The 26821-nt window shown below is 37.1% G+C and overlaps 1 protein-coding gene across 4 annotated transcripts in view; it reads right to left on the bottom strand.

Annotated features, from left to right (window-relative positions):
* NUBPL (NUBP iron-sulfur cluster assembly factor, mitochondrial) overlaps nt 1-26821 on the bottom strand; it is a 322052-nt gene that overhangs the window by 275080 nt on the left and 20151 nt on the right. For all 4 annotated transcript variants that reach the window (XM_058429741.1, XM_032180169.2, XM_058429740.1 and 1 more), the window contains one exon: nt 6918-7008. In XM_058429741.1, coding sequence (XP_058285724.1) covers nt 6918-7008 — 91 coding nt within the window. The remainder of the gene's footprint in view (nt 1-6917; nt 7009-26821) is intronic.

Here is a 26821-nt window from a genome sequence, read left to right as displayed (position 1 = left end):
CTGAAAAGTCTGCTGCCAGGGTACTGGAGCTTCACTGTATGTCATTTATTTCTTTTCTCTTGCTGCTTTTAGGATTATTTCTTTATCCTTGATCTTTGGGAGTTTGATTATTAAATGCCTTTGGATAGTTTTCTTTGGGTTAAATCTGTTTTGTGTTTTATAACCTTATTGTACTTTTGGATATTGGTATCTTTCTCCAGGTTTTGGAAGTGATCTGTTATTATCCTTTGAATGAACTTTCTACCTCTAGCTCTTTCTCTTCCCTCTTCTTTAAGGCCAATAACCCTTAGATTTACCCTTTTGAGACTATCTCCTAGATCCTGTTGTTGTGCTTCATTGTTTTTCATTCTTTTTTCTTTTGTCTCCCCTGACTATATATTTTCAAATAGTCTGTCTTCAAGTTCACTAATTCTTTCTTCTGCTTGATCAATTCTATTAAAAGACTGATGCATTCTTCAGCATGCCAACTTCATTTTTCAGCTCAAGAATTTCAGCTTGAATCTTTTAATTATTTCAATCTCTTTGTTAAATTTATCTGATAGAATTCTGAATTATTTCTATGTGGTATCTTGACTTTCTTTGAGTTTCCTCACACAGCTATTTTGAATTCTTTGTCTGAAAGGTCACATACCAGGACTGGTCCCTGGTGTATTTTTTGTTGTTGTTGTTGTTGAGACAGTCTCACTCTGTCACCCAGGATGGGGTGCAGTGGCACGATCTCGGCTCACTGCAACCTCCACCTCCCAGGTTCAAGCAATTTTCCTGCCTCAGCTTCCGAGTAGCTGGGACTACAGGCATACACCGCCATGCCCGGCTAATTTTTTTTGTATTTTAGTAGAGACGGGGTTTCACCATGTTGCCCAGGCTGGTCTTGAACTCCTGAGCTCAGGCAATCTGCCCACCTCGGCCTCACGAAGTACTAGGATTACAGGCGTGAGCCACCGTGCCCAGCCAGCTAGTTAAGTTTCTAAACTGAAAATTAGAGAAGGTTAATAGCCAAGTTTCCCAATGAAACATCACTATTCTCTTTTCTTCCAGTTCTGTAATGATTGCCCCTTTAAAGAACAAGATAAAGTGATGTCAGCAAGAGAGTTGACTAAGCCCCTGGTGCTCATCCTCCTCACAAAGACAGCCAGAACAACAAATAAATAACTACATTTGGATACACCAACTCCACAACCCTATCCCGGCAACCAGGATCAGCTGGGAATCAGGAGGAATTTTTCCCTACAGTGAAGAGGTAAGCAAGAATGTTCCAACAACCCCCATCAAAACCTTGGACAACTACAGACCTCCAGCTGAAGGAGCCTCCTGCAGTCCACATATCTGTGATACCCCAAAGAGGAGCCAACAATATGCCCTGCCTTCTGTGGCCCGTGAGGCTACTGTACTAGTCGTCTTAAAATTGGAGGTATCTAGTAAGTATCCCCAGAACCACCCTAACCTGGTGGGCTAACATCCACAAGCTGTGCAGCAAATAGCAGTTACAGCCTTTGGGAACTCCATGCTTTGGACAGGAATGTGATCTTGCATGTTAACAACTTCAGCAACACCCCTAGATCTCTTCTCTGGAAGGAAACAACAGAGTGACTTAAGGAATAACTAGAGCTCATTCTCATTCTTTAAGCACTTAAGTTACCTTTAAGAAATCTCAGTTCCAGGCCAGGTGTGGTGGCTCAGCCCTGTAATCGCAGCACTTTGGGTGGCCAAAACAGGAGGATTGCTTGAGTCCAGGAGTTCAAGACCAGCCTGGGCAACATAGTGAGACCCCAGCTCTACAAAAAATTAAAAATTAGCCAGTATGGTGGCACACGCCTATAGTCCCAGCTACTCGGGAGGCTGAGGAGGGACGATCACTTGAGCCTAGGAGTTTGAGGCTGCATTGAGTTATGATGGCACCACTTTACTCCAGCCTGGGCAACAGAGTGATACTCTATCTCAAAAAAAAAAAAAAAAAAGAAAAGAAAAGAAAAAGGAAGATGAAGGAAGAGGAAGAAGAAGAAGAAGGGAGGAGGAGGAGGGAGGAGGGAGGAAGAAGGAGAAGGGAGGACGAGAGGGGGGAAAAGGGAGAAGAGGAGGAGGGAGAAGAGAGGACAAGAGGAGGAGGGAGAGGGAGGAGGAGAGGAGGAGGGAGAAGGGAGGAGACGAGGAAGGAGAAGGGAGGAGGAAGAGGAGGAGGAAGAGAAGGAGGAGGAAGGAAAAGAAGAAGAAGGAGGAGAAGGAGAAGGAGGAAGGAAGGAAGAAGAAGAAGAAAGAAGAAAGAAGCAGAAGAAGAAGATCTTAGTCCCTTCTTTGTAGTTTTTTGTTTGTTTGTTTGTTTGTTTGTTTGTTTGTTTTTGAGACGGAGTCTCGCTCTGTCGCCCAGGCTGGAGTGCAGTGGCGCGCTCTTGGCTCACTGCAAGCTCCGCCTCCCGGGTTCACGCCATTCTCCTGCCTCAGCCTCTCCGAGTAGCTGGGACTACAGGCGCCCGCCACTACGCCCGGCTAATTTTTTTTTGTATTTTTAGTAGAGACGGGGTTTCACCATGGTCTCGATCTCCTGACCTCATGATCCGCCCGCCTCGGCCTCCCAAAGTGCTGGGATTACAAGCGTGAGCCACCGCGCCCGGCCTGTAGTTTTTATCAGAGATTATAAAGGGTCATTTGCCCAAGCTGATTTTCCACACTTCTCTGTCTCATAAGCCTACATACACATTAATTCCTAAACTTGAAAAAAGTTTACTAACTTTAAACAAATAGAGCAGAAAGCTGTGCCATGAGTGCAAAATTACTATCCCACAATAGAAAAGACAAGTGGATCCTACTCAAAATCACTAATAAACACGGTGTCATCCTCAATAAAATACTTGACATATCCATTTTAGTAAACTCTCTCCACAGGTCTTGAAATTTTCCTACTTTATTAGCTCATTACATTTAAAGACTCTTCAGTAAAACTAAGTAGTAATAAATTCACCAGTATTCTGAAAGTGATTTTTCATCACAAAACTATGAAACAAAGCAGATATTTCTACTAATATCTACTAAGAGAGAGATGTGTTGTCTCTCTTGTGCAACAGCCATTTAATATTCATTTGCCATTTCAATTGAAAACCTACAATAATTTCTAGGACTACAATTTGGCTATACTATGATATGAAATCTGAATTTGACACTATTTGGAAAGTTAAAATGAAGGAAAAAGTTGGCATTTGTTCTTTTTTTAAAAAAGGTTATATTCATGCTTAGATGCTGGTTTCTCCAAGGACGCTTAGGTTTTATTCTAAATCCCACTAGCTTCCCAAAGTAACTGCTCATCTTCAGTCATTATAATGTCAGCCTGTTGATGTTCTTGCCTAATGCCCTTTCTACAAACTGGCTAGATTTTCCATTACCATAATTTTGCATGATAACATAAAAAAATCACTACTGTCATTTTAAGCTGACAGAAACATTCTCAGCCGAAGACACTCAAAACTATTACAAACTTAAAATCTTCAATTACTGAATTCACTTTTTTAAAATCGAACAGAAACTTTCTCTTGGTAATGAAGGCTAAAATGTCTTAAATGCAAAACGTGTTGTTTTTCTACAATTCCCCCCACCCTCCCAAAAAAAGGTATGGAGAGAATGTGGATAAACGTATGATCTGCCAACCCTAACATATCATTTTAAATGAACAAATTGTCAAAAACTACGTTGCCATACATCTATTTAAATAATATGGAGAAAGGTAATTCTGAAGTCTCACTGCTTGCAAGGCTGTCCAGCTTAGTCTAAGAACAGAGGAACACCTATAAAGGTGGGATTCAATTCACTGGTCTATCCCCCCAAAACCTGAACTGCTGAAAACAAGTCTTTCATAGTTTCTCTGTATTGTTAATTAGGTAATTTTGTATTGTATTGTGTTTTCTGTAATAGAGAGCAGAATAGGATAAATTAACATGAAAAATGTAGAAATGTCAGAATGACAACAATTAGTAGAATGGTGGCAGGTTTTTCTAAGATTCAAAAATAATTTATAAGTTGCATTTTTAAGATTCCACATTCTTTTAAGTGAATGCCTTAATCATTCAGTTTATTTCTTGGGGGACTTAAGATCAGCCTGTCAACAGAGAAAGTGGTTTTTTTTTTCAGCCTTTCCAAGATTTCCGGTACCTCATCTTTACCCAAAAGCCTATTTACTGGCAGCCAATTTGCAAACATCAAATTTAAGATTATAGCCTCAGTAAAACGAGAAGAAAGAAATTAAAGTTCACTTCGAGTATTTATGTTGGCATATACCAAGCAGACTACTTAAGAATGACACTGAGGGCTCCATTTTGCCATTCCTCATGTTCTGCATGTACTAGTTTTCATATTACTTTAATCAAGAGACAAACATAATGAATCTATCATTTAAAGTATGCAAATTCATTACTCCTTCTTTGTGAAAGCTTGACACCTTGGCTCATGTCATATATTTGCAAACTAAGTATGTATTCTACTAAAAAGTTAAGAAAAAAGAAACCAGAATAACAGGTTTTTAAGTTTATGTTTCATGGAACAAGAAAATAATTAAGTGGGTACTTGCAATATACTACTGCTAGGGTCAATGTTAACATCACTAAAATCTTTAAGTTTTCTTCAAAATGTTAGGGAGAATCTTCACTGTCTCATAAAGAATTATCCAAAACTTAACATTATAATTGGCTCCAACACCACAAACAAAAGCCTCTTATTTTATACCATAATTACAATCAAAAATAATTCCATAAAACCATTATTTTAAAAAAATTATCATTTTTCCAATTCCTTTTGTTCTTTTCTTTTTATCTTGCTTTGTCATCCAGGCTGGAGTACAGTGGCACAGTCATGGGTCACTGCAGCCTTGACTTCCTGGGCTCAAGTGATCCTCTTACCACAGTCCCCTGAGTATCAGGGACTACAGGTGTGAGCCACCATGCCCAGCTAATTTTTTTATTTTTGTCTCACTATGTTGCCCAGGCTGGTCTTGAACTCCTGGACTCAAGCAGTCCTCCCACCTCAGTCTCCCAAAGTGCTGGGATTACAGGCCATGTGAGCCACTAAGCCAAGCCAATTCATTTTTTGATAGTAACATTTCCTTGTTCTTAAAGCTTTTGATAGCTTTATTTTTTAAATGCAATAACAGCAGTAAATATTAAAGAGGTATTTAAAAATTACGTCTTTCTAGTAAAGAGGCTAGAGAAAGAAAATAATGTTTTGGGAGTTTTTTTTAACACTTTAAAACAAATCTGACCCAGAAATCTGATTAGAGAAAATAATTTTCATCTCTTCTAAACACAAATATACTTCCTATTCAAATAATCCCATATATCCACACATTTAATATAAAGAGACAATAATGATGATCTAGCATTTTTGATCACTTACTATGTGCCAGGAACTCTACTAAATGCATTATATTAATCCTCACAGTAGTTGTAACTATTTTACATATGGGGGTCTGAGGCACAAAGAGATTAAAACAATTTACTCAAGCCACATAGCTAGTAAATGGATGGGGCTGAGAATCAAACCCAGGCAGTTCAGTATCATGACTGATTTCTTTTTATGTATATATTTTTATTTTTTTATTTTATTGAAATTCGGTGCTCTATATGTTCAGAGAAACTTCTGTAGTAGCAAATTATAGAAATGATTCCTCAAAGTACAGTCTTCCACATCTGCTTTCTGAATCACTATACAGCAGGTCCTCCAATAAAATTGTTTTCTTTCAATATCATTTTGTAGTAACATTAATAAAGAAAAAAATCAATTTCCAGCCATGACCACAGTCTTGTGTGGAGTTTGCATGTTCTCCCCAGGTCTGCGTGGGTATTCTCCGGGTACTCTGGTTTCCTTCCACATCCCAAAGCTAAGCACATTAGATGAACTGGCGTGTCTATATTGTCCCAGTCTGAATGAGTATGGGTGTGTGAGTGTACCCTGCAATGGAATGGCTTCCTGTCCAGGGTTGATTCCTGCCTTGTGCCTTTAGCTGCCAGCATAGCTCCAGGCACCCCCCACCCTGAACCAGAATAAGTGGGTTGGAAGATGAATGAATGGATACAAATGATTGCCAAATAAAAATTAGTGGGCCAGGTGTAGTGGCTCACACCTGTAATCCCAGCACTTTGGGAGGGTGAGGTGGGTGGATCACCTGAGGTCAGGAGTTCAAGACCAGCCTGACCAACACAGCGAAACCCCATCTCTACTAAAAATACAAAAATTAGCTGGGCGTGGTGGCACGCACCTGTAGTCCCAGCTACTTGGGAGGCTGAGGCAGGAGAATCACTTGAACCCAGGAGGCAGAGGTTGCAGTGAGCCAAGATCACACCACTGCATTCCAGCCTGGGCAGCAGGGTGGGACTCCATCTCAAAAAAAAAAAAAAGAAAAAAAACTAGTAAAGTATATGGTAATCATACAAATGCACAATAAACGATGCAGTAAGAAAATGCTCAGTGATCTGCCATATTGGTTACTCTCGAATTGCATGATGGTAGGAGATGCTCCTTACAATTTTCACTTCGCAAACACCTACTCCTTGATTTAACCCACCACCACTATGACTGCTTTCACTCACTGATTCACTAAAAATTGTGTAAATAATTATATTGTTTTTATTAATCTTTCTTAAATGTACTTATAGCCCAAATTTATTTCTTTGTTTAATATTACAAGTGTTTTGAGTCTTTATTTAGAAGTTTGGTGACGTTCTTGTGACCAGAAATATGCCATAGGAACTTAACTCGTTTATATCAATTAACATATCTATTCACTTAAAGTCACAGTTTCCAAGAATCCACTAACTTAAGTGAGGACTTACACTACATTGAGTATAAAATATACATTGCATCTAGCATAATGTCTGACACCCAGTAAGTACTAATAAAAGTGCAACTATTATAATAGTATTTATCCCTTCTTTACTTACTCTGTGATAATTCTGGATTTCCTTTCAGATTCATCATCTTTGGAATTGAAGGTCCATACACATCCACATCTAGCAAACCAATGGCCTTGGACTATAAAAAAAATAAATAAAAATATAAAACAAAACAAAAACACTTTACCATAAGATTGTTCCCACTCTTCTCAAAGGTGAAGCATATAACAGAAAATAAAATTGGCAAAATATTACAAATCATAACCTAAACTTCCAAAGTAACAGTTAAGTAAAAGAGCATAAATTGCTTAGGGTCAATACTTTATACGATTTACTAATATTGCCTAGATAACTGACTAGAGAAATCCACCCTATATGCTTTACATATTGTAGTTCAGGTCTCCCATATAGTCTCAAGCAGACTTAAGACCTTTTTGATCTGAACATGAGTTTGAGAACAAATTACATGCAAACAGTTTTAAAATAATGATTTGTGATGGCAAGCAAAACCCCAGAAAGACACAATATTATTAACTTTTGGAAAGCCTGTCTAACACACCAAAGAAGACAAAATAAAAAAAGATCATGGAAACAGGGCCATAATAAAGCAAGTGAGAAATTCTGTTGTAGATCTGGCATAAATGAGATGGACGCACTAACAAGGATACTGGCACACCTAACACAGAGACAACCTCTTATATGCAAGTCACAATTAAATACAAAATGTCTTCTAGAGGATTCAGAAACAACTAAAACTGTTTTCTTTGATGATGCATCCAGCTGCCGAAGGACAGGATACCCTGTCTGGGCTCTTCGCTGCTGTCAATTAATCAGCAGCTTCGCCAAGGAAAGGAAAAAAAATTCGCTATTAAAAAATATGTCTCTTTTTTTCTTCTTCCCCTCTCTTCTTTCTCCTTTGATAGACGAAATCAATCTGTTATTGGTTTTCCTCATCTACAAGTAAACAGAACGCTAACACGATATGTCTTAGAGCTGTTTCATCAAGTCTTACAACTTTCCTACTACTCTCTTCATATCCTGCAGAATAAAACCCGTAACGCCTCGACAAAATTTTTTGAAAAACTGAAGCAATAACTCATCTTCGATGTTACCTACCTATTTCTAGACAAAAAAAAAAAAACTTTTTAAATTTTGTTATCTGGTTCCTATGAATATACAAAATAAAGTAAATCTAACATTTGTGTTTCCAACTTTATACCGACTAAAACTGCAGTTTAAATATACATATATATATATATATCTGTATGACTCAGTGTCCTCAGAGGAAAAAATGGGATTAATATCTGCCTCTATGAAAATCTCAGCTTTATGTAAAATAAATGAGAAAAATAGGAAGGATACTTGATTTTTAATAGAATGGTGGTATATAAAATTTAAGCTTAATGCATTTAGGTATCAGATTTAAGAAGGGAGGAACAGTCAATGAGAAATTTGACCAATTTAACTATTTTTTAAACCACAAACAGAAGAATTTAGCTAAATTAAAACAATTAAATTTACTATGGATGACAAGATTTTGAAATGAGGGGACCTAAATCTAGAAATATGGCTAATTGTTACTTCTATTATATAAAGTTCTGCTAATGCTATAACCATCATCCTAGAATTTTATCTCTTTTCTGTATTTTTATAACACCTACAAAAACTAAAAACTACCACCAAATAATAATAAATACCAATAAAAACAAAAGCTATTTTAAGATTCTCTTTCCTTGTTCTCTTATTCATATCAATGCTGGTTTTACAATAACATGAAGGGGTTAGGTCCTAAGTTTCAAATTGATCTTCTAACAACACCTGTCAAGTAAAATAACAGCTTTTTAAGTTTATATTTCCATGAAACAAGAACATAACTAAGTGTTCTAACTAATACAAGATTGCTAGGGTCAATTTTATCATCACTAGATTTTCAAGTTTCCTTCAAAATGCTAGGAAAGATCTATCATCTATCCTGCTTCTAGAAGAATACCAAGCTTGCCTAAAGATGAACTCTTGGCACAACGGTCCCAAAAAACTGAAGATCTCTCCTAACATTTGCTACGGTAAGAGTAGATTTTACATACGCCTAGATGGCTCTAATATACATTATGTAAAAATTAAGGAGGAGGGGGAAATTACAAGATTTTTGAATTCTTCTGCTTCCTAGAGAATAGAAATAACACTAACTGACAATATTCTACGTACTAGGCTCTCTACATACTCTAAGAGACTGACCTAAATTTAGTACCAATGCTTGCGTATATCAAAAAGGAAACAAAGAGAAGAAAATATAAAGATCAGGAGGAAAAGAGAAAGAGAGGAAAGAGAGAGAGAGGAGCAAAGGGATTAAGGACGGAGGAAGAACAGGATAAAGGGACATTAGACAACAAAGTTTTATTAAGATGCCGGATAAACTAGGCCTCCACTGCCAGCCCTATGGACAAATCAGAACCTATAAAAACATACCATCTTAAATCACCCAGACACCAACACTTTCCCTGATTGCATCTCCCCATTGCTTGAATTCCTTCTGGGTGCCAGGCACTTAGCTAAGCATTTTATTTACATTTTTTCACTTATCCTCACAGCAACACTGCAAGGTGGTATTATCCATACTCATGAATCAGAAAGCCAGAAACTTACACTCAAAATGACCATTTAAAGTATTCTTTCTTAAAATGAAGTAGAATGGGAAATTAAACATGAAAATACTAACCTCATAAACCTCCAGCAGAACTTTAACAGGATCTAACTCCAAAAACTTAGATATGGAGCACACTTATTCTTAAAGGGCTAACGGTAAATATTTCAGACGTTGAGGATCATATGATCTCTATGGTAACTACTCAACATTACCATTGTAGCATCAAGGCAGCCATAAACAATATGTAAATAAATTAACATGGCTGTGTTCCAATAAAACTTCACAAAAAACAGCAGGATTTGGTCCACGTGTCATAGTTAGTCAACATACAATTTAGAGAGTAAAGTTTTTCATGATGAAGCTATTCAATCATTCAACAATGTAATTTTGTTAGCACCAAGAGCACGCAGGCCAGTCATCTCAGCGTCAGAGGAGCTATCTCAGTAAAGATTTACTCTCTCATCCTTAACTGGCTAGATTTTAAAAATTAAAAAGCACACTTTTTCAGACTATTTTACTGGAACTAAATTAGGATGTCTTGCTTAGATTTTATTTATCATGAATAAAATCTGTGTCCAGGCCGGGCGCAGTGGCTCACGCCTGTAATCCCAGCACTTTGGGCCAAGGTGGGCGGATCACGAGGTCAAGAGATCAACACCATCCTGGCTAACATGGTGAAACCTCGTCTCTACTAAAAATACAAAAAATTAGCTGGGCTTGGTGGCGGGCACCTGTGGTCCCAGCTACTCATGAGGCTGAGGCAGGAGAATGGCATGAACCCAGGAGGCAGAGCTTGCAGTAGGCCAAGATTGCGCCACTGCACTCCAGCCTGGGCGACACAGTGAGACTCCGTCTTAAAAAAAAAAAAAAAATCAGTGTCCATTAACAGAAACACCAAAGCATACATTAATTAAAGCATATTATACTTAGAATTGGCACAGCTACCAGGCCAGTACAGTTACCATTGCTATAAAAATAAATTTAAACAGATTTTCAAGTCTAGAATTCAATAATGTTCAAAAGGTGCCAAATAAACTTCATTTGTTTTTCATAATTTACTCCATTATTTTTAAATAGGCTCCTATTTTAAGTATATAAATAGTCTTTCACTTTAAACTTCCAGTTTTATACTGTTAGAAAAATAAATGAGCAAGGTAAAAGCCTATAAATAAATGTATGCAGCTGAGTGTCTAGCCAGCTAAGTTTTATGAATCCTTTCCAACTTGCTCCATTTAGGATTTTCTTTAATTTCAGCCAGATTCAAAGGAATATTTGCTACAAAAGCTGCCAAATACACAACAGATAAAAAAAATTACTATTAGCAAAAATAACTGTAAACTTACTATTGTAAAGTGTGATTGTCATCTTTAATGTCACCATAAACTTAACCTAATGTTGGTATCTAACAATATACTCTTTTCTGACTCTCCTACAGATCTCAAAATCTAGCAGATGACATAAAACAAGATAGATCAAACCCCAAGATAACAATTAGTTTTTTGGATTTGTTTATAATTTATAACACCCTGTGGAAGTTGTAAAAGGTGGCAGAATTATTCAAGAGTGATTATACTGTTTCATTACTACTGCATGAAAGCTGCAATTTGAGAGCCTACACGTCCTATTTTTGTGTGTTGGATTTCAAAGACACGAACCACAGTTTTGATACTGCTTTGTTCTTCCAACACAATTTATACTAAATAAGATTGTAAAGCTTCATGACATGTTCCTTTATCCATGTCTTCTGCTAATAGAACCCATCAAAACAACATCTTAGAACGTTCCCACCCAATTATTTCTAAATAAGACCTGCCTAAAAGTTGTACTTCTACAGAAGTACCCAGCTAAGACTCCCATGATTCCCTGTATATTATATTCAGTTTAATCTAGGACTGGCAGTTGGTGTTTATTCAATTTAGAAATTATTCAAGCCTCTTCTTTCTTCTCTTTCTGCCTAGCTTTATGTCAAGCTGCCAATCATAAGAATTTCTATCTCTTAGTAGAGAAAAATACATGTTTCCAAATTCTATTAGCTAAGATTAAATAAGAATCTGATTGTCAGAAGAGCTAATGGTTAACAAGGTGATAAGAGAACAATTTCCTGCTGTTTATCAAAGGACTGTCTAAATCTTCAAGTTCAATCAGGAAAAAAGAGAAACGAGCAGCATAAAAGAAAAAAAAATCACCTGGCTAATTGGAACACAACCTGAGAGGAGCTCATGAAAAGTACAGAAGAATCTCAAATGATAAAATATTAATAACTGCTCTCAAAAGAGGTACAAAATAGAAATGGAAGATAAATGGCAGATTTCTTTTTGTTTGTTTTTTCAGATGGTCTTGCTCTGTCACCCATGCTAGAGTGCAGCAGGGCAATAGAGGCCTTGACCTCCCTGTCTCAAGCAACAATCCTCCCACCTCAGTGTCTTGAGTAGCTAGGACTACAGGCACTGGCCACCATGCCTAGCTAATTTTTTTTCATTTTTTGTAGGGACAGGATTTCACCACGTTGCCCCAGCTGGTCTCAAACTCTGGGGCTCAAGTGATCCTCCTGCCTCGACCTCCCAAAGTGCTGGGATTACAGGTGTAAGCCACCACACCTGGCCAATAATCAATTTCAAATTAAAAACCCTATTTTAGAGTAGGAAGAAACCTAAGAGATCATCTTAGTCTTCTAATTTTTAATGATAAAGAAACTAAGGCCCAGAGATAATGCCATTCCTGGGCCTAGGATCCCAAGTCTCTCTCCAATGCATCATGAAGCCTAACCACTAATCAACAATCACCAGCCACTTACCATACCTCTTTCACCTCATCTCCTACTCTCCCCTTTTTTAATCTACTCCATACATATTACCGTCTTGCAGCTTCTTAAACACACAAGGAACACCCCAGACTTAGGAGTTTTGCAGTTGCTATTCCTTCAGCCAGAAATCCTATTCCCCCAAGTATCCACCTGGTCTCTTACTCACTTCCTTTAAGTCTTGATTTAAACATAACCATATAGTAAGGCATACACTGGTCAGGCTATCTAAAATTGCAACTCCCTGACCACAACACTACACATTTCCTATTCCCCGTCGTGCTTTTTCTTTCTTCTTAGTATCTATATTAGTATTCAACATATTATATACAGTTGTCTCTAGGTATCTGCAGGGCATTGGTTCCAGGACACCTCCGCCCCCATACCAAAACCCTCCGACTTTTTTTTTTTTTTTTTTTTTTTTTTTTTTTTTTGCGACGGAAGCTCGCTCTGTCGCCCAGGCTGGAGTGCAGTGGCGCAATCTCCGCTCACTGCAAGCTCCGCCTCCCGGGTTCACGCCATTCTCCTTCAGCCTCCCGAGTAACCGGGACTACAGGCGCCCGCCAGCACACCCGGCTAATTTTTGTATTTTCAGTAGAGACGGGGTTTCACCGTGTTAGCCAGGATGGTCTCGATCTCCTGACCTTGTGATCCGCCCACCTCGGCCTCCCAAAGTGCTGGGATTACAGGCTTGAGCCACCGCTCCCGGCCAATCCTCAGACTCTTATGTAAAATGGCATAGTGCATATAACCTGTACACATCCTCCCATATACTTTAAATCATCTCTAGATTACTTATAATATCAAATACAATATAAATTTTATGTAAATTGTTATTATACTGTATTTTTATTTGTATTACTTTTTATTGTTGTATTGTTCTTTTTATTGGGTTTTTAAAATATTTTTGATCCACAGTTGGTTAAATCCACAGATGCAAAACCAGCATATATGGAGTGCAAATGTACTTATTTATTGTTTACTATCTCCTCTACTAGAATGTAAATCCCATGAGAGTAAGGATTTTTGCATGCTTTGTTCACTACTATATACCCAGAACCTAGAAGAGTAGGTAGTTGCAGAGATTCCCTATTACATCCCAGAAATTCTGATTCATTAGGTCCGGGCTGCCATCCAGCAACCTATATATGTAGCACTCCAGGGTATAAGATGACCACAATGTGAAAAACAGAAATACAGATAATAGAGGAAAGAGAGATGAAAATTTGCTACTAAGCCTTGGGACCAGCAGGATCATAATAACAATAATCTACAGTAATCAACAATAACATTAAAGAGGTCTTTTTTTAAATGTTTTTTTAAAAAAACATAGTAAACATTCTGCCTTATGTGTGAATAATCAAGAAATATTGCACAGGACATATACATTAAAAAATTATTCATTGTTTATCTGAAATTCAAATTTGTTATTTGCTAAATCTGACAAGCTTACCCCAGCATTTCTTCTCAACAGGGCTGCAAGAATGATTCAGATGAAACATAAGTCAGATTGTGTTATTACTCTGCTCAAAACCCTTCACTGCCACCACTCCTCCCATTTCATTCCTGTAAAAGCCAAAGTCCTTACAACCATTCACCCCACATAACCCAGTCAGTTCCCCACCCACCTCCTGCCTCCCAAACCTAGTAATTTTCATCACCTATTACTCCATTCCACTTCTTCCTCCAGAAATCACATTGGCCTTATTACTGTTCCTTGCATGGTATACTAGGCATGCTCCCACCTCGGCCTTTGTCCCAGCTCTTCCTTCTCCCTGAGATACTCTTCCCTCAGATAGTCACACAGTCTACTCTCATTTTCTTCTCTTCTCTGCTCAAGTGTCATCTCTTCAATGGAAACTATCATATTTTAAAATGCAAACCAGCACTAACCCTTAAGCACTGCCCCTCCCCCATCTCAGTTGACTTGTATCACCTTCTAACATACTATTTAACTTACTTGGGATGTTTACTATCTATTTACGGTAAGCTCCATAAGGGCAGGAATATCCCCAAGTATTCTGAACAGTAAAAATTAAATATTTGTTGAATAAATGGGTGAGTAAATGAACTAATAAATGAACAAACCTCCATCTGTTATTCTGTAGAATTTCGGCATTGCTTACTATATGATCCCTACAGTCTCTTATAAGCTTTAACATACTATGATTTCAAGAAAGTCTCTCTTCTAATACTTCTACACTAACACTTTATAGGACTCAAAATTAAGTAATATTACTATATAATAATTATACAATAATATATAGCTTAAAAATATTCTGGTGTTTAAAAGGGGTCATAAATTTCTTTGCAGTCTATTCCTAACAACCATTTTCTCCCCAGAAAATCTAATATCATCTTCCTTTTTCTACTGACCTCAACTCCCAAAAAAATAGACTTCATGAAAGAAAATCTATTACAAAGAATAGCTATGGTTCTATGGTGGCTTTATTAAAAAATATGGCTGGGCTCAGTGGCTCATGCCTGTAATCCCAGCACTTTAGGAGGCTGAAGCGGGAGGATCATTTGAGGTCAGGAGCTCAAGACCAGCCTGGCCAACATGGTGAAACCCTGTCTCTACTAAAACTACAAAAATTAGCCAGGCGTGGTGGCGGCGCCTGTAATCCTAGCTACTTGGGAGGCTGAGGCAGGAGAATTGCTTGAACCTGGAAGACAGAGTGAGTAGAAATCGCACCATTGCACTCCAGCCTCGGTGACAGAGTGAGACTGCGTCTCAAATATATATATATATATGATAAAGTACATTGTCTAAATCTTTGAAAACTAAAGTCACAACATGGTATGAAAAAGCTAACCAAAAAGAAGAAAATTTTTTATCTGCTTACTAGCAAGATTTAGTACAATAGGGTTTCAAATATAAAAAAGCTGCAAATCTCAGTTTGTTTTTCTTTCCGGAACTGGAGAAGCAACTTCTTCTTTAACAAGAAAACAGTTGCCTTAAGTGCCACATTTTCATTTAGTAAGGAGGGAAAAGTAAATCAGGAATAAAACATCTAAGATTAAGAGAAGAAAAACTTAAAATCTTGGTCTGTATAATTTGTAAAAAAATAAAAATAAAAGGTTTTAATGCTCTTAGTAAGTAAAGTCTTCAAATACAGAGAAAATTAGAAAGCCTTCTACCACCATGTAGTGCTTATAAAAATGCAGAATATGCTTACAGACACTGAGCTCTAAAGATCATAGTTATCTGTGACATCAACTAGCCATTTGTTGCCAGAATCAAAGCCTGAGAACCTAGAAACCTAACTAAACAAGAACCTTTCCCCGAACAAATAAAGTACTGCAGCAAAGATGCTGGAAAACTAACATCAATTCCTTAAGAATGTCCTTAACTAAACTGCAATGCAGGGAAGAGTATTTATAATTCTGAGAGCAGCTCTTCTAAAGAAAAGCAATTATAATATCAGATATGAACAGAGCACTTGATCCACCCTTCAGACTCAAAATCAGAGCAGCCCAGCAGCTGGTTTTGAAACCCACAGTTCCATATGTTCTGCTCTCTTCCCCTCAATGACCCTTCCAACACTGCTCCGCTGAGAATTAAAGGCCCTTCCTGTTCCTCAAGGAGATGGGATGGGGGGAAATAATTTCCTGGTGGAAAAAAAAATGAGAGAGGAAAAATGAATTAGTGAAAGCCAAGTCAGAAAGAAGGTAAATAATTTTTTTTAAAAAAGGATTGTTCTGCCTGAACCTGGGAGGCAGAGGTTGCAGTGAGCTGAGATCACACCACTGCACTTCTTCCTGGGCAACAGAGTGAAACTCTGACTCAAAAAAAAAAGGATTGTTCTGTGAGAAAGATTTGGATAAATTCTTATTAGACAGAATCAGATAATGAAATTCAAAGGATGTGGAGTAGTTTTGCCACCTATATGTTATACATAAAGGGAAACTAAGGTAGAATATACTAAATGTAAAATGAGGGTAAGGCTTGTCATTCTAACTCATAAGCAAATTCAGCAACTTCCTTGAACAAAGTAAGGAAAATTAATTACTGACAGCAAGCTGTACTTTACTGAAAGAAATTTTTAAAAGGTAGACCAAAGAGTACTGAGGAGGAAACATTCAGCCAATAGCTTCTTTAGAGCTATTGCTAACAATATTGCTACTGCTTCTAATTGGAAATTTCAAAGCATGTTATACCTAATGCTATGTGCCTAAAACCATACAGAAAATATGGCAGGGGTTGGAGGGGGGAGCAGTTTGGAGATTTTTACCTATCTGAAGGTCAGGGTGAATGTGGTGTGTGTGTGCTTGTGGAGGAGGAGGAAGAGCAAACAGGTAAGGAAAAATACCTAATAGAAGATCGGCTTTAGGATCCAATCTAATACACTTTCACCCCTCTATTATACATTTAATTAAAAAAAAAAACACTTTATCTTTCATTTTAATATGTAATGTTAAGTTTCTTATTCTGTACACTGAATTATTCTTATAAAAGACACCATAGAGGTAGACACACAGGTTTCAAATCAATCAATACTATTAATATATATTACAGGTTTTCCATTAGCATAATTGCTTATATTTTCTATAAAATGTATGAAACTTGAGGATTTAGATAACCTACTCAATCACAGATGTCATCTAAATCATGAGTGAAATAAACAATTGTACTGTATTCACATATAGACATTATTATACAACTATCAAATCAAAAATAAAGTTCAAAAACTAAGAAAAATTATCAAGGCACCATAATTATTATTACCTAGAAAATGATGCTATAAAAATGTTAGCACCTAAGCCCAGGTAAGTAATATATATGGAATTAATTTCATTTAAATTGTTATTACAATATGACTTTTTTTAATCTGTTACACCTTGATGCAATATTTTAAATTAAGGGTCAATAACAGATCTTTTTAAAAATATTAACATCTCACTCAAAGTTCAAAAAGAATTAGTCTATTAACTCCACTGCCAAGTAGTAACAATTTTTTGATAAATGAAAATTTGCTTAGTACCATATGAATCACATGGGTAATTACTTTTTTTTTTTTTTGGAGACGGAGTCTCACTCTGTCGCCCAGGCTGGAGTGTAGTGGCATGATCTTGGCTTGCTGCAACCTCCACCTCCTGGGTCCAAGCAATTCTTCTGCCTCAACCTCCCGAGCAGCTGGGACTACAAGTGCATGCCACCACACCCCGCTAATTTTTTTTTTGTATTTTTAGTAGAGACGGGGTGTCACCATACTGACCAGGCTGGTCTTGAACTCCTGATCTCGTAATCTGCCCACCTCAGCCTCCCAACGTGCTGGGATTACAGGCATGAGCCACCGCGCTCGGCCAGGTGATTACTATTTTTAAGGTTTTTTTTTTAAATAATTAACATATTAAAGGCATAATAGGATGCAGGATAAAGCAAACTAGTATTTGTATCACTTAATAGATGGGTGATTATGGCTAAGTTATTAACCTCATCAAACCTCAATTTTCTTACCTGTAAAGATTAAGAAGATCTACTTTTTAAAATACAATAAAGACATTTTAAGACCAAAAAAAAAGAGAGAGAGAGAGAAATCTAATTTATAGGATTTTTGTGAAGATTATAGAGCACTGCAAATCTGTGAAACTTAAAGAATAGCTAACAGTACTGCATGCACACAGTACATATACTACTATCTATGTGCCAGATACTTCCTAAACACATTATATATTTTAACTTATTTAATCCTCATGACAACCCTATAAAGTAGGTATACAATAACCCCCAATGAAGAAACCAAGGCACACAAAGGTTAGTAACTTGCCCAAGGTCAGGCAGTTCAAGTGCAGAAAATGGGATAAGAACCCAGGCAACAGGGCTTCAGAGTCTGCAGGTAACACTACAACACACTGCCTCTTTCCAATACAACAAATTAAGTTAAATTCCTAGCAGAAAGTATGTACTCAATGTTAGCATCTTTCTCCTTTCTGTGCACCAAGACCTCTTTACGCACGGAAGCAGGAAAAATAAGCATTCACTCTCAGTGGTTATTTATGTATCATACAAAACAACCATCAAAAATAACATTCTAACTATTAACCCAGGCAACTATAAAATCTTTAAGAATAACAAAATGATCCTTAATGTGCACTTATTATTTTTATCTGAATTTATATTGTCTGTTTTTTGTTTAAGAGCAGGAACCATGTATAGCCTCTAGTAAATATTAAGTAGCATATTTCACAAAAATTAGAGTTTTTGGTATATTAGCCAATTTTTAAGTTATATAGGTAATAGAGTACAGACATAGTCAAAAATGCAGTTAAGAAAATAAAGACTCATATGTTCTAGCCTAGAAAATAACATAGTAAGCAACAATAGAAGCAATTTATTATATTCTGCTTCTTTTCTTTTTGTTGTAGTTGTACAGAAATGTGTGTTTCTATGCTAAATCAAATGCACATACTTACTGTAAGCTAACACATAATAATAGCCAGAGTTAATGAATGCTCACTACGTGCCAGGCATTATACTAGTGGCATTACACATAAGATATATCTACATTTCACAAAAGCTCTGTAAAGTAACCATTATCATTATTATTATTCCTACACATTTAGCAGATGAGGGACCTGAGCTCTGACAGATCAAATGCCTGACCTAAGTTTACACAGTTAATAAGTGAAGAGTTGGAATCAAATTCAGATTTGCCTGAATCCATAGCCCATACTTTTTCTACCAAAAGTACCCAAGCCTAGCCGTGTATCAGAATCACCCAGGCAGCTTGTTAACAAAATTGATGGTCAAATCCCAGACCCAAAAATACCAATTCCCAGAGATTTAGATTTATTTAACAAGCTCCCAGGTGATTTTTGTGCAGGAAGTTAGCACCAGTTCTAGGAGTAGCATTTAAAAACCACTGTACTACTTCCAGCTGCCTCCTCTGTTTTCCGTTAGGTTTCATGATGAGAAAGTGAGGTTATAGAGTCCCAAACACTGAGGGTTAGATTCAGGTAAGTGACATTAATAGAGTAAGGACCCAATTCAATTTTAGATTGCAAAATTCATTTTGGAAAATGGCATCACCATTTTTTCATTCATTACCCAAACCTGGATTCAATCTATCTCTTCCTTTTTTACAACTAGAGGATATTTTCATCTATAGACACTGTTGGTTGCTACCCAACAGTAACTCCTAACCCATCCCTCCTTTTCATAGGCAGAACTCACCTCCCACTGGAAAGGTAGAAAGTGTTAGATTCTCCACATTCCCAGTCTTCCTTGCAGCTAAAAGATGTTCATGAAATCCAATCCTGATCAGTGAAGCTAGAAAATGTCTAGTGAGAGTTTTCTTCCCTTGTAAATAAAAAACAAGGGAACACACTCTTTTTCTTCCTCTTTACAATTCAGTGGGGCAGCCATCTTGTGACCATAAAAATTAAGCAAAGAGAAATGCAGAAATGCCACTCCACCACACTACTTTCTAGTTGAGCTACTTTCTGTAGTTCTCATTCCAAATATCTTGTCATTTCTTGCTATGACTTTGCTTACATAGTTCCTTCAACCTAGAATTATCTTCTGCTATTTTTCTACCTGCCAAAACTACACCTCACCTTCAAATTAATTTCTGGAATTAATTTCTCTCTGTTCTCATATTAATATACTATTTATACCCACAAACTGCTGCACTTGCCACATTCTTCCTTCTATGTAAATAAATATGTATTAATATATCAGTCTTCCTCACAAGGCTGGAGGCTTTGTGAGGGTAGCACCATGGGTAAACATAGTGTCTAGCACAGATGGTTCTTGGATTGGTTCCACTGAATTTGTCCATAATCACTTAGATATTCTCAACTGTGTTGTTTAGGGGCCAAAGGAATGACCATTGCTGTTTAAAGGGGAAAAAACCTGCAACAAAAGTGTTTGGGGGTTTAAGGAAAATTATTTTTCAAGTACTTCAAACCTTGTACAACTTAAGATACAAAATATGTTCTAATTGTTAGTTGCTAAATGAGAATCATAAAGATAATGTTAAGCATTACAAAATGCTGAAAATACTTACTTGTATATGCCAATTCATCTGTACATCTGTACTCTCTAAGAATTAAAATGACTTCTTAAATTCTGTCAGCCAGTAAACTTCCCAGCTTCAATGTCATTAACATTTTAGTCCAACAGAAACACAGTCAGGAAATGCAAATCAAACCACAAGATAACCCTTCATAACCATGAGAATGACTATAATCAAAAAGACAGAAAATAAGTATTGGTGAGGATATAGAGAAAATCGAATCCTCACACATTGCGAGTGGGAATGTGAAATGGAACAGAAATATGGACAGCAGCCTGGTAGTTCCTCAGTTAGACAGAGAGTTACCATATGATCACCAATTCCATTGCTAGGTATATATCTAAGAGAACTGAAACATATGTACACACGAAAATTTGCACACAAATGTTCATAGCATGAGTCATGATAGCCAAATAGTAGAAACAACTCCAATGTCTGTCGACTGATGAAATCGATAAACAGAATATGGTCTATCCACACAACAGAATATTATTCAACAATAAAAAGAAATAAAGTACTAAATACACTATAACAGGTTTGTCCATCCCACAACTTGAGAGCTGCACGTGGCCCAAAACAGCTTTGAATGTGGCCCAACACAAACTCGTAAACTTTCTTAAAGCATTATAAGATTTTTTTGTGATTTTTTTTAAGTTCATCAACTATCGCTAGTGTTAGTGTATTTTATATGTGGCCCAAGACAATTCTTCTTCCAATATGGCCCAGGGAAGCCAAAAGATTGGACACCCCTGCACTACAACATGGATGAACTTTGAAAACATGCTGAGTGAAAGAAACCAGTCAGAAAAAGCACATATTGTATGACTCCTGTTGTGGACTGAATATCTGTGTCCCCCAAAATCCGTATGTTGAAATCCTAACCTCCAGTGTGAAAGGACTGGGAGGTGGGGCCTTTGGGAGATAATCAGACCATGAGGGTGGAGGCCTCATGAATGGGATTAGAGTCATTATAAAAGAGACCCCAAAGAGCTCTCTCACTCTTTCCACTTTGTGATAATCCAATAAAATGAGAAGGTAATCTGCAAACCAGGAAGCAGGCCCTCAACCAGACACTGGATCTGCCAGCACCTTGATCCTGGACTTCCCAGCCTCGGAACTGTGAGAAATAAGTTGTTGTTTAAGCCACACAGTCTATGGTAGTTTGTTACAGTAGCCCAACCTAAGACAATTCTGTTTATATGAAATATCCCAAATAGGCAAATCTAGAGACAGAAAGTAGATTAGTAGTTGCCTAGGGCTTGGGTACATGGGGGAATTAAGGAGTGACAGTTTACGGGTATGGGGTTTCTTTTGGGAGTAATGAAAATGTTCTAAAATTGGTGGTGGTGGATGTAAAACTCTGTGAATATACTAAAAGCCACTGAATTGTACACTTTAAATGCATGAACTGTACAATATGTGAACTATATCTCTAAAACTGTTTTTAAAAAGCTGCTGGGGGTCAGGTGCAATGGCTCATGCCTATAATCCCAGCACTTTGGGAGGCCAAGGTGGGAGGATCACTTGAGCCCAAGAGTTAAAGACCAGCCTTGAAAATATAATAAGACCCTATCTCTACAAAAAATTAAAAAATCAGCCAGGCGTGGTGGCACATGCCTGTAGTCCCAGCTCCTTGGGTGACTGAGGTAGGAGAATTGCTTGAGCCTGGGAGGCAGAGGTTGGGTGCCTCCAGCCTAGGCAACAGAGCAAGACCCTGTCAGGGAAAAAAGAAAAAGAAAACTGCTGGAACTTCAGTCAATTATGACAATTAGCAAGCCTTAATCAAATACATAGGTTACTTAATAGTAGGTAAAACAGTAAAGGCTGAAAAGTATTGTGGTTTTGCATCTTGACCAAAGGATGACTGGAAAAACACAACACATTTGTGAATTTTCATAAGCAAGGGCAATTTTGTATACCAAACTTGAAAATATGCATATTATTTTCAAATGCATTGGGAAAATATATCTAACATCAATTCAGTTATACAGTCAAGAACCTGCAATAGCCGTCATCCTTGAGCCCTTCCTCTCCACTCCCATATCCAATCCATAACCGAGACCTACCAATTCTTCCTCCTTCTCCATTTCCAATGTCAACACTCCAGTCCAAGATATTACCATGCTCTTTCCTGCTGAGGTTACTGTAATAGCCTAACCTGATCTCCAGTATCCACTCTAACATCCCCTCCATTCTCCATACAACAGCAAAGTAATTTTTAAGAAAATCTGACCAGTTTTATACCATGCTTAAAATTGTTCCTATTGCCCTTAGAGATAGGGAGTAATAATGGTTGTAGGAAAGCAGATCTAATTAGTGTTACTCACTGGGGGAAGTCTTCTCTCAACCCTCAGATTAGGATCAGTATCCTGTTATCTGCTCTCCTGACAACAGGACTTCTTTGTGGCACTTATCACAGATGTAAATAAATAATTCAAACTATCTTATTTACCATTCTATCCAAAATTCCACCACAGTGCCTAATATGTAGCAGGGAGTTAATAAATGTGCTTTACAGAAATGCCTTGGGTTCTCTAAATCATAAAACCACATGCTGTGTGATGTAATGGGCTAACCTACCCAACTCTGCAAGAGCTAAAACCAAGTCACCAAGAGAAACAAGAGAGGTTATCTGCACCATTCCTGCTACATGAGCCTCAGCAATACCCTCTCTCCCACCTTTGATTTACTACTGCCTATGTTATATTTCCTGCAGCGTTTCATAAGACATGCATTTAAACAGCTGGCTTCCATCTTCCCTATCTAATCATGTATAAAAATAAAACATCATTTATATTATCACAATCATTTCCACAGCAAATATGAAAATGTCAGTGCCCTAACCAAGGACTACAAGGAAAAATAGCAGCCTTGCAGGGAATTTTGTCAGAGGCAGATGTTAGCTACTTAAGTTCCATTTATAGGACATGTTTCCAAGCAAGTCTGTTCTTTCCTGACTTTAATTTCCTCCTTTAAAAATGACATTTGGTAGACTCTCTAAATCTTCAAATTTTTCCTTTTTCTTTTGATTAATTGTAACATCCTTTAGTAACATAAAACCAAATCCTTTTTTCTCTATTACAAAACGATTTCTACTATCAGGATACTTTTGCAAAGATACGATGCTCAAAACATGTATCATTTATAATAAGGAAATTTAAAAGAATTGGTATTCACAAGCTCTGTGGTACGACCATTGTAAAGACAAAACTGGGAGCTAATCAAGCTAAGCAACTCTCATTAAATGGAAAAAAAAATAAGTAATACTAAGATTTGCCTCTGAAAGACTTGGTCAGATGCCTATGAACCACAGCGTCTAGGGAAAGTTCTACTCTAGTATTGCTGCAAACATTCCTCTTGTTCCAAATATCTCCTCCACCCCCATTTCACCCCACAAGAGTGGTCTGATCCTTCTTTTGAAACTTAATCCTTTGGAAAAGAAAAGAGACCAGTAGTCTAACTAAAAAGCCTCTCTGCTGTTAAAGAAAAAAAAGAAAAGTACACAAATTTTCCTCAAAACATCCTTCCCCTGGATAGGTGCCACCCTTAGTCATACACAGCTGGTGTTTGCTCACTAGAATACTCCATTCATAAACAGGCCCCCTTTATCCTATTGTCTATTAATTTTATATTTACATATAAATTAATTTTTATATAATTAATCCTATTATCTATGGCATCTACTAATTTTCAAATTGTCCCCACTATGATAAAATTTATATGTGTGACTTTTGAAAATAACCATTCTAGCCAGTACGCAATTCATCTTGACACAAATTTATTTTTTAAATTTCTCAGAGAACTCCTAAAAAACAAGGCTTACCACTATTTCAAGCCAACGAAAGTAAAGGAATTGACTAACAAAATAACAAGCAAATAACTGCTTAAAACTAATGTGCTATATCAATTAAAACATTTAAAAATCAACGCCAACTTTTAAAATTTTATAAATTTAGCAGTTTGGGTACATCTTAGAATATATGTATTCCTTTATCACAACTTTAAATTGTACTAGTTAAAAGGCCACTTTCTCAAGTCTACTCTTACTTCTGAGGTAAACTTACCCAGTTTCATAACTTTAAAAACCACCTATACTATGCTGACACCCAAATTTAAATCTCCAGCCCCAACCTCTCCTCCAAGCCCCAGACTTACTCAACATATCCACGTGGGTGTCTATTAGGCATTTTACATTTAACATGTGTAAAGGAGAACTGATTTTTAACCGCTAACCTCTCCTTCAAGAGTCTTCTCCATCCCAGGAAATTTCAATACTATTCACATAGTTGCTAAAAGCAAAACCAAAGAACCTAAAAAGAAGTGAAATTTGAATATATGCTACAACATGGATGAACCTTGATAACAATTTGCTAAGTGAAATAAGCCAGACATAAAAGGACAAATATTATATGACTCCACTTATACGAGCTGGAACAGTCAAATTCATAGAGACAGAAAGTAGATTAGTGGTTACTAGGGGCTAGGAATATGAGAAAATGGGGAATTATTATTTAATGAATAGAGTTTCAGTTTGGAATGATAAGGAAGTTCTGGGGATGAATAGTGACGATGGTTACACAACAATGTTAATGTACTTAAGGCCACTGAATTGCGCACTTTAAAATAATTAAAATGGTCCGTTTTATATTATGCATATTTTACTATACCAGAAACAAAAAAAAGAACCATCTCTTTCCTTCACCATCCACATCCAATTCATCAGCAAGTCCTCCTGGCTCTATCTTCAAAATATCTTTGGAACCTATGTATTTATCACTACCTCTACCACCATAGTCCAAGCTATCAACTTTAGCTTACACACTGGCATTAGCTACTAGCTAGTTGTCTTGTTCTATTTTTATTCTCCTATACTCTGTTCTCTACATTACAACCAGATCCTTTTAAGGAGTAAATTAGACTGTCACTGCCCTGGTGAAAAACCCACTACACTGTACACAGAAAAAAATCCAAATTTCCACCATGGCTTACGAGGCTTTGCATGACATGCCTCTATCTACCTTTCCCCTAGTCCACTCTAATCACATGGACCTTCTTCCTGTTTATTCTGTTCATGAGGCTTTCCTCCCATTTATAAAAACACTTCAAATAATCCAAGTTGATTCTACCTCAGGGCTTTTGCTCTTCCTGTGGCCCAATTATTCAATTCATTCAGATGTCTGCTCAAATGTCATGTCTTCAGAGATCTCCTCCCTGACATCCTTAACTAAAATTGCACCTCCTATCACTTTATTTTTATTTTATTTTTATATTTTAGAGATGGGGGTCTCACTCTGTTGCCCAGGCTGTAGCACAGTGGTGTGATCATAGCTCACTGCAGCCTCGAACTCTTGGGCTCAAGTGATCTGCCTCAGCCTTCTAAGTAGCTGGGACTACAGCTGTATGTCACCATGCCCAGCTACTTGTTGTAGAAACGGGGATCTCACTGTGTTGCTCAAGCTGGTCTCAAAGTCCAGGCCTGAAGTAATTCTCCCAGTTCAGCCTCCTAAGTTGCTGGGATTAAAGGCGTGAGCCACAGCACCCAGACCTCCCATCACTTTCTAGATCCTTACACTTTTTTATTATTCTTTGTAACCATTATAACCACCTAAAAGTATAGTTTATTATGTCTCTTCCAATACACTGTAAACTCCTTAAGAACAGAAACTTACACATTTTACCCCTATATCTCTAGGACTAAAAAGAGCGCACAGCACATGTAAAGTACTCAGTAAAATCTTGAATTAATTAATAAAATTATCCTTATGTGTAGAAGTACTGAGTATTATATCCTTGATTTTCATTTCATATAAATAGCCTTTATTGGACATTAAAGGAAAGCATGTTATTTGAAACAACCAAGAGGCAAGCCTCAATCATCTTAAGTTCCCATTTTGCCTTATCAATCAGGGTCAGACCTTGAAAATGGAACAAATCCTTCACAATGTAATCAGTGTGGCTCACAACCCAAAACTCTATCAATATGAATTTCACCTCAATTTTTTAAATTAACTAATTAAGAAACATTCTTCTATCAGCACCAGGTAACACCCTAGATATTAATAGTTTCTGCTCAGATCTTCCTCCTCTGTGCCCCACTAACGGAACAGGAGGGACTGCCAAAATATGGACATCTACAGATTACCACAACACTTCTTTTCCCTAGCTTTAGCTATGGACTGGTCATTTTGGAAAATGTGCTATGAGATGTCTGTAAAATCAGAATAATTAATGCTTTAATTGCTCACAGATGCTTTTAATTTTTATGTCTGACACTACCACTGAAACCACATTTCACTTGGCAATGACATACTAAAACTACCTATGTCTTAATTTCTATGACAAGTTCCTTTCCATCACTAAGTAGGTAAACGGAAAATTAGCATTTGTTATTCTGTTGCATATATCAGCTTGGGGGCTAACAGACAGCATCAGAAACCAGTGGAATTATGCCTATCCAGAATGATAGTTTTCATTAACGTTTCTTGGC

This window comes from Hylobates moloch, unplaced genomic scaffold (assembly GCF_009828535.3).
Source record: "Hylobates moloch isolate HMO894 unplaced genomic scaffold, HMol_V3 SCAFFOLD_16, whole genome shotgun sequence".
NCBI lineage: Eukaryota > Metazoa > Chordata > Mammalia > Primates > Hylobatidae > Hylobates > Hylobates moloch.
This window is presented reverse-complemented; position numbering and strand designations above follow the sequence as displayed.